Source organism: Oncorhynchus mykiss, chromosome 26 (genome assembly GCF_013265735.2).
Source record: "Oncorhynchus mykiss isolate Arlee chromosome 26, USDA_OmykA_1.1, whole genome shotgun sequence".
Lineage (NCBI taxonomy): Eukaryota > Metazoa > Chordata > Actinopteri > Salmoniformes > Salmonidae > Oncorhynchus > Oncorhynchus mykiss.
Genome location: NC_048590.1, coordinates 1,517,265 through 1,531,384, shown reverse-complemented (window position 1 = coordinate 1,531,384; position 14,120 = coordinate 1,517,265). Strand labels below are relative to the sequence as shown.

Genomic DNA, 14,120 nt, shown 5'->3' with positions numbered 1-14,120 from the left:
TCTCTTTCTGTCTCTCTTTCTGTCTCTCTCTGTCTCTCTCTGTCTCTCTCTGTCTCCCTCTGTATGTCTCTCTCTCTCTCTCTCTCTCTCCCTCTCTCTCTCTCCTCTCTCTGTCTCTGTCTCTGTCTCTGTCTCTGTCTCTCTGTGTCTCTGTCTGTCCCACAGGGTGGATGTAGTGATCTGTCTCAGTACTACAGTGAGGAATGACACTCTGCAGGACGTCAAGGAGCAGCGTGTCTCTCTCAAGTGTCGGAAACAACTCCGAGTAGAGGAGCTGGAGATGGTGAGAGATACAACTCAGAGTAGAGGAGCTAGAGATGGTGAGAGATACAACTCAGAGTAGAGGAGCTGGAGATGGGGAGAGATACAACTCAGAGTAGAGGAGCTGGAGATGGTGAGAGATACAACTCAGAGTAGAGGAGCTAGAGATGGTGAGAGATACAACTCTGTTACAACTCAGAGTAGAGGAGCTGGAGATGGGGAGAGATTCAACTCTGTTACAACTCAGAGTAGAGGAGCTGGAGATGGTGAGAGTTACAACTCAGAGTAGAGGAGCTGGAGATGGGGAGAGTTACAACTCTGTTACAACTCAGAGTAGAGGAGCTGGAGATGGGGATAGATACAACTCAGAGTAGAGGAGCTGGAGATGGGGAGAGATACAACTCTGTCTGTTATTTGTTTACCTGCTTGTGGTGGTTCGATACACCCCTGGTCAGCTACACTTAAACCCCTGAGGCCTTATTAGGCCTGACCAAGCTGTTGAGCAGTCTTTAACTCAGTCTTTTAATGCAGTCTTTAACTCATTTGTCAGCTCAAGTCATCTCTGGTGACCATACTGCCAGGTTAGCTGACGGGAACTCGAGTGGAGACCATTAAGACACAGCATTAGTAGGACAGACATGCCGTCCTATTTATTAATTGTCAACTATTCATATCAAGCAAATTTGGTATATATCATTTTTCTCTTCTCTCTCACATGTTTCTCCCTCCTTTCTCCTGTATTTTCTCTCTTTCCTCCTCTCCTTTCTCTCTCCTCCTCTCCTTTCTCTCTCCTCCTCTCTCTCTCCTCCTCTCCTCTCTCTCTCCTCCTCTCTCTCTCCACCTCTCCTGTCCTTTCTTTCTCGTCACTCCTCTCCTCCCTCCTCTCCTTTCTCTCTCCTCCTCTCCTCTCTCTCTCCTCCTCTCCTGTCCTTTCTTTCTCCTCCCTCCTCTCCTTTCTTTCTCCTCTCCTCCCTCCTCTCCTTTCTCTCTCCTCCTCTCCTTTCTCTCTCCTCCTCTCCTCTCCTTTCTCTCTCCTCCTCCCCTCTCCTCTCTTCTCCTTTCTCTCTCCTCCTCCTCTCCTCCTCTCCTCTCCTTTCTCTCTCCTCTCCTTTCTCTCTCCTCCTCCTCTCCTCTCCTCCCCCTCCTCTCCTTTATCTCTCCTCTCCTTTCTCTCTCCTCCTCTCCTCTCCTTTCTCAATCCTCCTTTCTCTCTCTCCTCCTCTTTCTCTCTCCTCCTCTCCTCCTCCTCCTCTCCTTTCTCTCTCCTCTCCTTTCTCTCTCCTTTCTCTCTCCTCTCCTTTCTCTCTCCTCTCCTTTCTCTCTCCTCTCCTTTCTCGCTCCTCCTCTCCTCTCCTTTCTCTCTCCTCTCCTTTCTCTCTCCTCCTCTCCTCTCCTTTCTCTCTCCTCTCCTTTCTCTCTCCTCTCCTTTCTCTCTCCTCTCCTTTCTCTCTCCTCCTCCTCTCCTCTCTCTCTCCTCCTTTCTCCTGTATTTTCTCTCTTTCCTCCTCTCCTTTCTCTCTCCTCCTCTCCTTTCTCTCTCCTCCTCTCTCTCTCCTCCTCTCCTCTCTCTCTCCTCCTCTCTCTCTCCACCTCTCCTGTCCTTTCTTTCTCGTCACTCCTCTCCTCCCTCCTCTCCTCTCTCTCTCCTCCTCTCCTGTCCTTTCTTTCTCCTCCCTCCTCTCCTTTCTTTCTCCTCTCCTCCCTCCTCTCCTTTCTCTCTCCTCCTCTCCTTTCTCTCTCCTCCTCTCCTCTCCTTTCTCTCTCCTCCTCCCCTCTCCTCTCTTCTCCTTTCTCTCTCCTCCTCCTCTCCTCCTCTCCTCTCCTTTCTCTCTCCTCTCCTTTCTCTCTCCTCCTCCTCTCCTCTCCTCCCCCTCCTCTCCTTTATCTCTCCTCTCCTTTCTCTCTCCTCCTCTCCTCTCCTTTCTCAATCCTCCTTTCTCTCTCTCCTCCTCTTTCTCTCTCCTCCTCTCCTCCTCCTCCTCTCCTTTCTCTCTCCTCTCCTTTCTCTCTCCTTTCTCTCTCCTCTCCTTTCTCTCTCCTCTCCTTTCTCTCTCCTCTCCTTTCTCGCTCCTCCTCTCCTCTCCTTTCTCTCTCCTCTCCTTTCTCTCTCCTCCTCTCCTCTCCTTTCTCTCTCCTCTCCTTTCTCTCTCCTCTCCTTTCTCTCTCCTCTCCTTTCTCTCTCCTCCTCCTCTCCTCTCTCTCTCCTCCTCTCCTCTCCTTTCTCTCTCCTCCTCCCCTCTCCTCTCTTCTCCTTTCTCTCTCCTCCTCCTCTCCTCCTCTCCTCTCCTTTCTCTCTCCTCTCCTTTCTCTCTCCTCCTCCTCTCCTCTCCTCCCCCTCCTCTCCTTTATCTCTCCTCTCCTTTCTCTCTCCTCCTCTCCTCTCCTTTCTCAATCCTCCTTTCTCTCTCTCCTCCTCTTTCTCTCTCCTCCTCTCCTCCTCCTCCTCTCCTTTCTCTCTCCTCTCCTTTCTCTCTCCTTTCTCTCTCCTCTCCTTTCTCTCTCCTCTCCTTTCTCTCTCCTCTCCTTTCTCTCTCCTCCTCTCCTCTCCTTTCTCTCTCCTCTCCTTTCTCTCTCCTCTCCTTTCTCTCTCCTCCTCCTCTCCTCTCTCTCTCCTCCTCTCCTGTCCTTTCTTTCTCCTCCCTCCTCTCCTTTCTTTCTCCTCTCCTCCCTCCTCTCCTTTCTCTCTCCTCTCCTTTCTCTCTCCTCCTCTCCTCTCCTTTCTCTCTCCTCCTCCCCTCTCCTCTCCTCTCCTTTCTCTCTCCTCCTCCTCTCCTCCTCTCCTCTCCTTTCGCTCTCCTCTCCTTTCTCTCTCCTCCTCCTCTCCTCTCCTCCCCCTCCTCTCCTTTATCTCTCCTCTCCTTTCTCTCTCCTTTCTCTCTCCTCTCCTTTCTCTCTCCTCTCCTTTCTCTCTCCTTTCTCTCTCCTCTCCTTTCTCTCTCCTCCTCTCCTCTCCTTTCTCTCTCCTCTCCTTTCTCCTCTCTCTGCAGTCAGAGGATATTCGTCTGGAACCTGAGTTGTATGACGTGTGTAAGACCGACATCGGGCGGCTCTGCTCCAACGTGGTGTTCGGTAACGCTCAGATGATGGAGTGTTTAAAGGAGAGGAAGAAACAGCTGTCTCAGCAGTGTCACCAGAGGGTGTTTAAACTACAGGAGGGAGAGATGCTGGATCCAGAACTGGACTACCAGCTCATGAGGGTCTGCAAGCAGATGATTAAGGTGAGGGGTACGCCCCCGTGTGGCTGTGGTGAGGGGGACGCCCCCGTGCGACTGTGGTGAGGGGGGGACGCCCCCGTGTGGCTGTGGTGAGGGGGACGCCCCCGTGTGGCTGTGGTGAGGGGGACGCCCCCGTGTGGCTGTGGTGAGGGGGACGCCCCCGTGTGGCTGTGGTGAGGGGGACGCCCCCGTGTGGCTGTGGTGAGGGGGACGCCCCCGTGTGGCTGTGGTGAGGGGGGGACGCCCCCGTGTGGCTGTGGTGAGGGGGGGACGCCCCCGTGTGGCTGTGGTGGGGGGGACGCCCCCGTGTGACTGTGGTGAAGGGGGCGCCCCCGTGTGACCGTGGTGAGGGGGGCGCCCCCGTGTGGCCGTGGTGAGGGGGGGACGTGACCGTGGTGAGGGGGGGACGCCCCCGTGTGGCTGTGGTGAGGGGGGGACGCCCCCGTGTGGCTGTGGTGAGGGGGGGACGCCCCCGTGTGGCTGTGGTGAGGGGGGGACGCCCCCGTGTGGCTGTGGTGGGGGGGACGCCCCCGTGTGGCCGTGGTGAGGGGGGGACGTGACCGTGGTGATGGGGGGACGCCCCCGTGTGGCTGTGGTGAGGGGGGCGCCCCCGTGTGGCCGTGGTGAGGGGGGCGCCCCCGTGTGGCCGTGGTGAGTGGGGGACGCCCCCGTGTGACCGTTGTGAGTGGGGGACGCCCCCGTGTGGCTGTGGTGAAGGTTCACCTTCCAACAGGACAACGATCCTAAACACACAGCCAAGACAACACAGGAGTGGTTTTGGACAAGTCTCTGAATGTCCTTGAGTGGCCCAGCCAGAGCCCAGATTGAACCCGATTCAACATCTCTGGATGAAAATAGCCTCTTTCTAAACAGAAGGCAGTTTGTTCAACTTTGATTTGATTAGATTTGTATTTAACTGGGCAAGTTGACGCCTCATGATTCACTGTTGCACTTTTCAAGTACATGTGATTTTGCTGTGATCTGATAGAGGTGTTAGTGGGCTGACTGTGAACGCTCTGAGAGACTCTAGGTTGAGGTTAGTGGGCTGACTGTGAACGCTCTGAGAGACTCTAGGTTGAGGTTAGTGGGCTGACTGTGAACGCTCTGAGAGACTCTAGGTTGAGGTTAGTGGGCTGACTGTGAACGCTCTGAGAGACTCTAGGTTGAGGTTAGTGGGCTGACTGTGAACGCTCTGAGAGACTCTAGGTTGAGGTTAGTGGGCTGACTGTGAACGCTCTGAGAGACTCTAGGTTGAGGTTAGTGGGCTGACTGTGAACGCTCTGAGAGACTCTAGGTTGAGGTTAGTGGGCTGACTGTGAACGCTCTGAGAGACTCTAGGTTGAGGTTAGTGGGCTGACTGTGAACGCCCTGAGAGACTCTAGGTTGAGGTTAGTGGGCTGACTGTGAACGCTCTGAGAGACTCTAGGTTGAGGTTAGTGGGCTGACTGTGAACGCTCTGAGAGACTCTAGGTTGAGGTTAGTGGGCTGACTGTGAACGCCCTGAGAGACTCTAGGTTGAGGTTAGTGGGCTGACTGTGAACGCTCTGAGAGACTCTGGGTTGAGGTTAGTGGGCTGACTGTGAACGCTCTGAGAGACTCTAGGTTGAGGTTAGTGGGCTGACTGTGAACGCTCTGAGAGACTCTAGGTTGAGGTTAGTGGGCTGACTGTGAACGCTCTGAGAGACTCTAGGTTGAGGTTAGTGGGCTGACTGTGAACGCTCTGAGAGACTCTAGGTTGAGGTCAGTGGGCTGACTGTGAACGCTCTGAGAGACTCTAGGTTGAGGTTAGTGGGCTGACTGTGAACGCTCTGAGAGACTCTAGGTTGAGGTTAGTGGGCTGACTGTGAACGCTCTGAGAGACTCTAGGTTGAGGTTAGTGGGCTGACTGTGAACGCTCTGAGAGACTCTAGGTTGAGGTCAGTGGGCTGACTGTGAACGCTCTGAGAGACTCTAGGTTGAGGTTAGTGGGCTGACTGTGAACGCTCTGAGAGACTCTAGGTTGAGGTTAGTGGGCTGACTGTGAACGCTCTGAGAGACTCTAGGTTGAGGTTAGTGGGCTGACTGTGAACGCTCTGAGAGACTCTAGGTTGAGGTTAGTGGGCTGACTGTGAACGCTCTGAGAGACTCTAGGTTGAGGTTAGTGGGCTGACTGTGAACGCTCTGAGAGACTCTAGGTTGAGGTCAGTGATAAAGTAGTCTACAGTACTACTGCCAAGGGGTGAGCTATGGGTGTACCTACCGTTGGCTGTGTACTGACCACAGAGCTGCAGGTTATTTTTGGTCTCTCTCTCTCTCTCTGTCTCTCTCTGTCTCTCTCTCTCTCTCTCTCTCTGTCTCTCTCTCTCTCTCTCTCAATTCAATTCAATTCAAGGGCTTTATTGGCATGGGAAACATGTGTTAACATTGCCAAAGCAAGTGAGGTAGACAACATACAAAGTGAAAATATAAAGTGAAAAACAACAAAGATTAACAGTAAACATTACACATACAGAGGTTTCAAAACAGTAAAGACATTACAAATGTCATATTATATATATATATATACAGTGTTTTAACAATGTACAAATGGTTAAAGGACACAAGATAAAATAAATAAGCATAAATATGGGTTGTAATTTACAATGGTGTGTGTTCTTCACTGGTTGCCCTTTTCTCGTGGCAACAGGTCACAAATCTTGCTGCTGTGATGTCATACTGTGGAATTTCACCCAGTAGATATGGGAGTTTTTCAAAATTGGATTTGTTTTCGAATTCTTTGTGGATCTGTGTAATCTGAGGGAAATATGTCTCTCTAATATGGTCATACATTGGGCAGGAAGTTAGGAAGTGCAGCTCAGTTTCCACCTCATTTTGTGGGCAGTGAGCACATAGCCTGTCTTCTCTTGAGAGCCATGTCTGCCTACGGCGGCCTTTCTCAATAGCAAGGCTATGCTCACTGAGTCTGTACATAGTCAAAGCTTTCCTTAATTTTGGGTCAGTCACAGTGGTCAGGTATTCTGCCGCTGTGTACTCTCTGTGTAGGGCCAAATAGCATTCTAGTTTGCTCTGTTTTTTTGTTAATTCTTTCCAATGTGTCAAGTAATTATCTTTTTGTTTTCTCATGATTTGGTTGGGTCTAATTGTGTTGCTGTCCTGGGGCTCTGTAGGGTGTGTTTGTGTTTGTGAACAGAGCCCCAGGACCAGCTTGCTTAGGGGACTCTTCTCCAGGTTCATCTCTCTGTAGGTGATGGCTTTGTTATGGAAGGTTTGTGAATCGCTTCCTTTTAGGTGGTTGTAGAATTTAACGGCTCTTTTCTGGATTTTGATAATTAGTGGGTATCGGCCTAATTCTGCTCTGCATGCATTATTTGGTGTTCTACGTTGTACACGGAGGATATTTTAGCAGAATTCTGCGTGTAGAGTCTCAATTTGGTGTTTGTCCCATTTTGTGAAGTCTTGGTTGGTGAGCGGACCCCAGACCTCACAACCATAAAGGGCAATGGGCTCTATGACTGATTCAAGTATTTTTAGACAAATCCTAATTGGTATGTTGAAATTTAATTGAAGTTTCTTTTGATGGCATAGAATGCCCTTCTTGCCTTGTCAGATCGTTCACAGCTTTGTGGAAGTTACCTGTGGCGCTGATGTTTAGGCCAAGGTATGTATAGTTTTTTGTGTGCTCTAGGGCAACAGTGTCTAGATGGAATGTATTTGTGGTCCTGGTGACTGGACCTTTTTTGGAACACCATTATTTTGGTCTTACTGAGATTTACTGTCAGGGCCCAGGTCTGACAGAATCTGTGCATAAGATCTAGGTGCTGCTGTAGGCCCTCCTTGGTTGGTGACAGAAGCACCAGATCATCGGCAAACAGCAGACATTTGACTTCGGATTCTAGTAGGGGGAGGCCGGGTGCTGCCGACTTTTCTAGTGCCCGCGCCAATTCATTGATATGTTGAAGAGGGTGGGGCTTAAGCTGCATCCCTGTCTAACCCCACGACCCTGTGTGAAGAAATGTGTGTTTTTTGCCAATTTTAACCGCACACTTGTTGTTTGTGTACATGGATTTTATAATGTCGTATGTTTTACCCCCAACACCACTTTCCATCAGTTTGTATAGCAGACCCTCATGCCAGATTGAGTCGAAGGCTTTTTTGAAATCAACAAAGCATGAGAAGACTTTGCCTTTGTTTTGGTTTGTTTGGTTGTCACTTAGGGTGTGCAGGGTGAATACATGGTCTGTTGTACGGTAATTTTGTAAAAAGCCAATTTTACATTTGCTCAGTACATTGTTTTCATTGAGGAAATGTACGAGTCTGCTGTTAATAATAATGCAGAGGATTTTCCCAAGGTTACTGTTGACACATATTCCACGGTAGTTATTGGGGTCAAATTTGTCTCCACTTTTGTGGATTGGGGTGATCAGTCCTTGGTTCCAAATATTGGGGAAGATGCCAGAGCTAAGTATGATGTTAAAGAGTTTTAGTATAGCCAATTGGAATTTGTTGTCTGTATATTTGATCATTTCATTGAGGATCCCATCAACACCACAGGCCTTTTTGGGTTGGAGGGTTTTTATTTTGTCCTGTAACTCATTCAATGTAATTGGAGAATCCAGTGGGTTCTGGTAGTCTTTAATAGTTGATTCTAAGATCTGTATTTGATCATGTATATGTTTTTGTTCTTTGTTATAGAGCCAAAAAGATTGGAGAAGTGGTTTACCCATACATCTCCATTTTGGATAGATAATTCTTCTTGTTGTTGTTTGTTTAGTGTTTTCTAATTTTCCCAGAAGTGGTTAGAGTCTATGGATTCTTCAATTGCATTGAGCTGATTTCTGACATGCTGTTCCTTCTTTTTCCGTAGTGTATTTCTGTATTGTTTTAGTGATTCACCATAGTGAAGGCGTAGACTCAGGTTTTCCGGGTCTCTATGTTTTTGGTTGGATAGGTTTCTCAATTTCTTTCTTAGATTTTTGCATTCTTCATCAAACCATTTGTCATTATTGTTAATTTTCTTCGGTTTTCTATTTGAGATTTTTAGATTTGATAGGGAAGCTGAGAGGTCAAATATACTGTTAAGATTTTCTACTGCCAAGTTGACACCTTCACTATTACAGTGGAACGTTTTACCCAGGAAATTGTCTAAAAGGGATTGAATTTGTTGTTGCCTAATTGTTTTTTGGTAGGTTTCCAAACTGCATTCCTTCCATCTATAGCATTTCTTAATGTTACTCAGTTCCTTTGGCTTTGATGCCTCATGATTGAGTATTGCTCTGTTTAAGTAGACTGTGATTTTGCTGTGGTCTGATAGGGGTGTCAGTGGGCTGACTGTGAACTCTCTGAGAGACTCTGGGTTGAGGTCAGTGATAAAGTAGTCTACAGTACTACTGCCAAGAGATGCGCTATAGGTGTACCTACCATAGGAGTCCCCTCGAAGCCTACCGTTGACTATGTACATACCCAGCGTGCGACAGAGCTGCAGGAGTTGTGACCCGTTTTTGTTGGTTATGTTGTCATAGTTGTGTCTAGGGGGGCATATGTGGGAGGGAATGCTGTCACCTCCAGGCAGGTGTTTGTCCCCCTGTGTGCTGAGGGTGTCAGGTTCTTGTCCGGTTCTGGCATTTAGGTCGCCACAGACTAGTACATGTCCCTGGGCCTGGAAATGATTGATTTCCCCCTCCAGGATGGAGAAGCTGTCTTCATTAAAATATGGGGATTCTAGTGGGGGGATATAGGTAGCACACAGGAGGACATTTTTCTCTGTTAGGATAATTTTCTTTTGAATTTCTAGCCAAATGTAGAATGTTCCTGTTTTGATTAATTTAATGGAGTGAGTTAGGTCTGCTCTATACCAAATTAGCATACCCCCTGAGTCCCTTCCCTGTTTCACACCTGGTAGTTTGGTGGATAAGACTACCAGCTCTCTGTAACCTAGAGGGCAACCAGTGGGTCCGTCTCCTCTATACCAGGTTTCTTGCAGGATGACAATGTCTGTATTACCGATTTCTTTGGTGAAGTCCGGGTTTCTGCTCTTTAGGCCAAAGGCAGATGACCTCAGGCCTTGGATATTCCAGGATAATATAGTGAAGGCTTTTTGTTCCATAGAGTGTCCAATGCTGTTGGTCGTGGTTTGGCCTCTCTCTGTCTCTCTCTGTCTCTCTCTGTCTCTCTCTGTCTCTGTCTCTCTCTGTCTCTGTCTCTCTCTGTCTCTCTCTGTCTCTCTCTCTGTCTCTCTCTGTCTCTCTCTGTCTCTCTCTCTCTGTCTCTCTCTGTCTCTCTGTGTCTCTCTCTCTCTCTCTCTCTCTCTGTCTCTCTCTGTCTCTCTCTCTCTGTCTCTCTCTGTCTCTCTGTGTCTCTCTCTCTCTCTCTCTCTCTCTCTGTCTCTCCCTCTGTCTCTCTCTCTCTCTGTCTCTCTCTCTCTCTCTGTGTCTCTCTGTCGCTCTCTCTCTGTCGCTCTCTCTCTGTCTCTCTCTCTCTGTCTCTCTCTCTGTCTCTCTCTCTCTGTCTCTCTCTCTCTGTCTCTCTCTCTCTCTCTGTGTCTCTCTGTCTCTCTCTCTGTCTCTCTCTCTCTGTCTCTCTCTCTGTCTGTCTCTGTCTCTGTCTCTCTCTCTCTCTCTGTCTCTCTCTCTCTGTCTCTCTCTCTCTGTCTCTCTGTGTCTCTCTCAGCGGTTCTGGACGGACGTAGATGCTAAGAACATATTAAAGAAAATATTCTAGGCCTGTTCCCTCTACCTATCTTTAACTTGTCTCTGTCCTCTCTGTCTGTCCTCTCTCTCTGCCCCTCCTGTCCTCTCTGTCTGTCCTCTCTCTCTCTGCCCCATCCTGTCCTCTCTGTCTGTCCTCTCTCTCTGCCCCTCCTGTCCTCTCTCTGTCTCTGTCCGTACTGTCCTCTCTCTCTCTCTCTCCCTCCTGTCCTCTCTCTCTCTCTGTCCCTCTTGTCCTCTCTGTCTGTCCTCTCTCTCCATGTGTCAGCGGTTCTGTACAGATGTGGATGCTAAGAACATGCTGCAGTGTCTGAAACAGAACAAGAACTCTGAACTGATGGATCCCAAGTGTAAACAGATGATCACCAAGAGACAGATCACACAGAACACAGGTAACACACACTCTCACACAGAACACCGGTAACACACACTGTCACACACACACACTCTCACACAGAACACAGGTAACACACACTGTCACACACACAGACACTCTCACACAGAACACAGGTAACACACACTCTCACACACACAGACACTCTCACACAGAACACAGGTAACACACACTGTCACACCACCTGTTACCTCTAATAGAGGGACCACCTGTTACCTCTAATAGATGGGACCACCTGTTACCTCTAATAGATGGGACCACCTGTTACCTCTAATAGATGGGACCACCTGTTACCTCTAATAGATGGGACCACCTGTTACCTCTAATAGATGGGACCACCTGTTACCTCTAATAGATGGGATCACCTGTTACCTCTAATAGGACCATCTCCTCGCCTGCTTCTCAACGCTTGGAGGAGTTGGTCTAAGGTCCCTCCCCTTGGATCTTCTTCTCCAATGGGTTTTGAGAAGCAGGCGAGGAAAGAGGATGCAAGGAATGGAGAGAAAAGGAATTGGGTCAGAGCCCATGTCATGTGGACCCGGGTCAGAGCCCATGTCATGTGGACCCGGGTCAGAGCCCATGTCATGTGGACCCGGGTCAGAGCCCATGTCATGTGGACCCGGGTCAGGTGGACCCGGGTCAGAGCCCATGTCATGTTTACCCGGGTCAGAGCCCATGTCAGGTGGACCCGGGTCAGAGCCCATGTCACGTGGACCCGGGTCAGAGCCCATGTCATGTGGACCCGGGTCATGTGGACCCGTATCTCTGATATTTCTGGTTGTCTTCCTCTCTCTCAGACTACAGGTTAAACCCAATATTGAGAAAGGCCTGTAAGGCAGACATCCCTAAATTCTGTCAGCCAATCCTGAACAAGGCCAGTGATGACAGTGAACTGGAGGGCCAGGTGATTGGTTGCCTGAAGCTGAAATACGCCGACCAGCGTCTGTCTCCAGACTGTGAGGACCAGATCAGAGTGATTCTTCAGGAGTCGGCGCTGGACTACAGACTGGACCCCCAGCTACAGATCCACTGTGCTGAGGAGGTGAGGAGTGTTAATATAGACTGGACCCCCAGCTACAGATCCACTGAGGAGGTGAGGAGTGTTAATATAGACTGGACCCCTAGCTACAGATCCACTGAGGAGGTAAGGAGTGTTAATATAGACTGGACCCCCAGCTACAGATCCACTGAGGAGGTAAGGAGTGTTAATATAGACTGGACCCCCAGCTACAGATCCACTGTGCTGAGGAGGTGAGGAGTGTTAATATAGACTGGACCCCCAGCTACAGATCCACTGAGGAGGTGAGGAGTGTTAATATAGACTGGACCCCCAGCTACAGATCCACTGTGCTGAGGAGGTGAGGAGTGTTAATATAGACTGGACCCCCAGCTACAGATCCACTGAGGAGGTGAGGAGTGTTAATATAGACTGGACCCCCAGCTACAGATCCACTGAGGAGGTGAGGAGTGTTAATATAGACTGGACCCCCAGCTACAGATCCACTGTGCTGAGGAGGTGAGGAGTGTTAATATAGACTGGACTCCCAGCTACAGATCCACTGTGCTGAGGAGGTGAGGAGTGTTAATATAGACTGGACCCCCAGCTACAGATCCACTGTGCTGAGGAGGTGAGGAGTGTTAATATAGACTGGACCCCCAGCTACAGATCCACTGAGGAGGTGAGGAGTGTTAATATAGACTGGACCCCCAGCTACAGATCCACTGTGCTGAGGAGGTGAGGAGTGTTAATATAGACTGGACCCCCAGCTACAGATCCACTGAGGAGGTGAGGAGTGTTAATATAGACTGGACCCCCAGCTACAGATCCACTGTGCTGAGGAGGTGAGGAGTGTTAATATAGACTGGACCCCCAGCTACAGATCCACTGAGGAGGTGAGGAGTGTTAATATAGACTGGACCCCCAGCTACAGATCCACTGTGCTGAGGAGGAGACCTTTCCTCTAAACCAGGCCAGACTGCTGTCCCTGAGAGATGGTTACTAATACATAACCCCACTGTCCTGAAGAGACCGGTCCTCTAAACCAGGCCAGACTGCTGTCCCTGAGAGATGGTTACTAATACACAACCCCACAGCCCTGAAGAGACCGGTCCTCTATACCAGGCCAGACTTCTGTCCCTGAGAGATGGTTACTAATACACAACCCCACAGCCCTGAAGAGACCGGTCCTCTAAACCAGGCCAGACTGCTGTCCCTGAGAGATGGTTACTAATACACAACCCCACAGCCCTGAAGAGACCGGCCCCAAACTAGGCCAGACTGCTGTAAAGCATGTTCCATGTTGATAGAAGAAAGCTTTTGAAATACATTCTGAGAGCTGCGACTACAGAATTTACGTTCTGTCTTCCCTCTCTCTGTCTTCCCTCTCTCTGTCTTCCCTCTATTCCCCTCTCCCTCCCTCCCCCTGTCACTCCTCTAGATCCCCGGTCTGTGTGCGGAGGAGGCAGTGGCCCAGGAGCAGACAGGTCAGGTGGAGGAGTGTCTGAAGGCCAACCTGTTGAAGATCAAACATGACTTGTGTAAGAAGGAGGTGCTGAACATGTTGAAGGAGAGCAAGGCAGACGTCTTCGTTGATCCTGTCCTCCACACGGCCTGTGCCCTTGACCTCAAACACCAGTGTGCTGCTGTCACGCCGGGCAGAGGACGACGTGAGTCCCGCCCACCTGTCTGTTCACAGCCAATGACATGGGGGTATATTCACCTTCTACACCACCTGTCTGTTCACAGCCGTAGGATTTAGTAATGATATAAGGGTATATTCACCTTCTACACCACCTGTCTGTTCACAGCCATAGGATTTAGTAATGACATGGCGGTATATTCACCTTCCTACACCACCATGATAGTATTTAGTAATGATATAGATTGAGAACCATATTTAGGTAGCCTGGTTTCACTTTTGAGTTGTGGGTGATTGTTTCCTGTGTCTGTGTTTGTACCATACGGGCCTGTTTCGGTTTTCGTTTGTTCATTCACGTTGTTATTTTGTATTTTGTAGTGTTCAGTTTTATATATTAAAATGGACACTTACCACGCAGCGCATTGGTCCTCCGACCTCTCTTACTCCTCGTCAGAAGAAGAGGACAATCGTGACACAGGGAGAATCTAAAATTCCCCCCATTGATTTAGTTCTAATGTTTGAGTCACTCAGCATAAGAACAAGGCATAAGCCCTAGGAAGCTGGCTTGGTGCTTGGCTTGGTGCTTGGCTCGGTGCTTGGCTCGGTGCTTGGCTCGGTGCTTGGTGCTTGGCTTGGTGCTTGGCTTGGTGCTTAGTGCTTGTCTTGGTGCTAGGCTTGGTGCTTGGCTTGGTGCTTGGCTTGGTGCTTGGCTCGGTGCTTGGCTTGGCTCGGTACTTGGCTTGGCTCGGTGCTTGGCTCGGTGCTTGGCTCGGTGCTTGGCTTGGTGCTTGGCTCTGTGCTTGGCTTGGTGCTCGGTGCTTGGCTCGGTGCTTGGCTCGGTGCTCGGTGCTTGGCTCGGTGCTTGGCGCTTGGCTTGGCGCTTGTTTTGGTGCTTAGTGCTTGTCTTGGTGCTTGGCTTGGTGCTTGG

The 14,120-nt window shown here is 49.8% G+C and overlaps 1 protein-coding gene across 1 annotated transcript in view; it reads left to right on the top strand.

Annotated features, from left to right (window-relative positions):
- LOC110516758 (Golgi apparatus protein 1) overlaps positions 1-14,120 on the top strand; it is a 74,486-nt gene that overhangs the window by 51,524 nt on the left and 8,842 nt on the right. Inside the window, exons 17-21 of the mRNA XM_036963707.1 lie at positions 166-283; positions 3,249-3,479; positions 10,428-10,551; positions 11,351-11,595; positions 12,992-13,220. Coding sequence (XP_036819602.1) covers positions 166-283; positions 3,249-3,479; positions 10,428-10,551; positions 11,351-11,595; positions 12,992-13,220 — 947 coding nt within the window. The remainder of the gene's footprint in view (positions 1-165; positions 284-3,248; positions 3,480-10,427; positions 10,552-11,350; positions 11,596-12,991; positions 13,221-14,120) is intronic.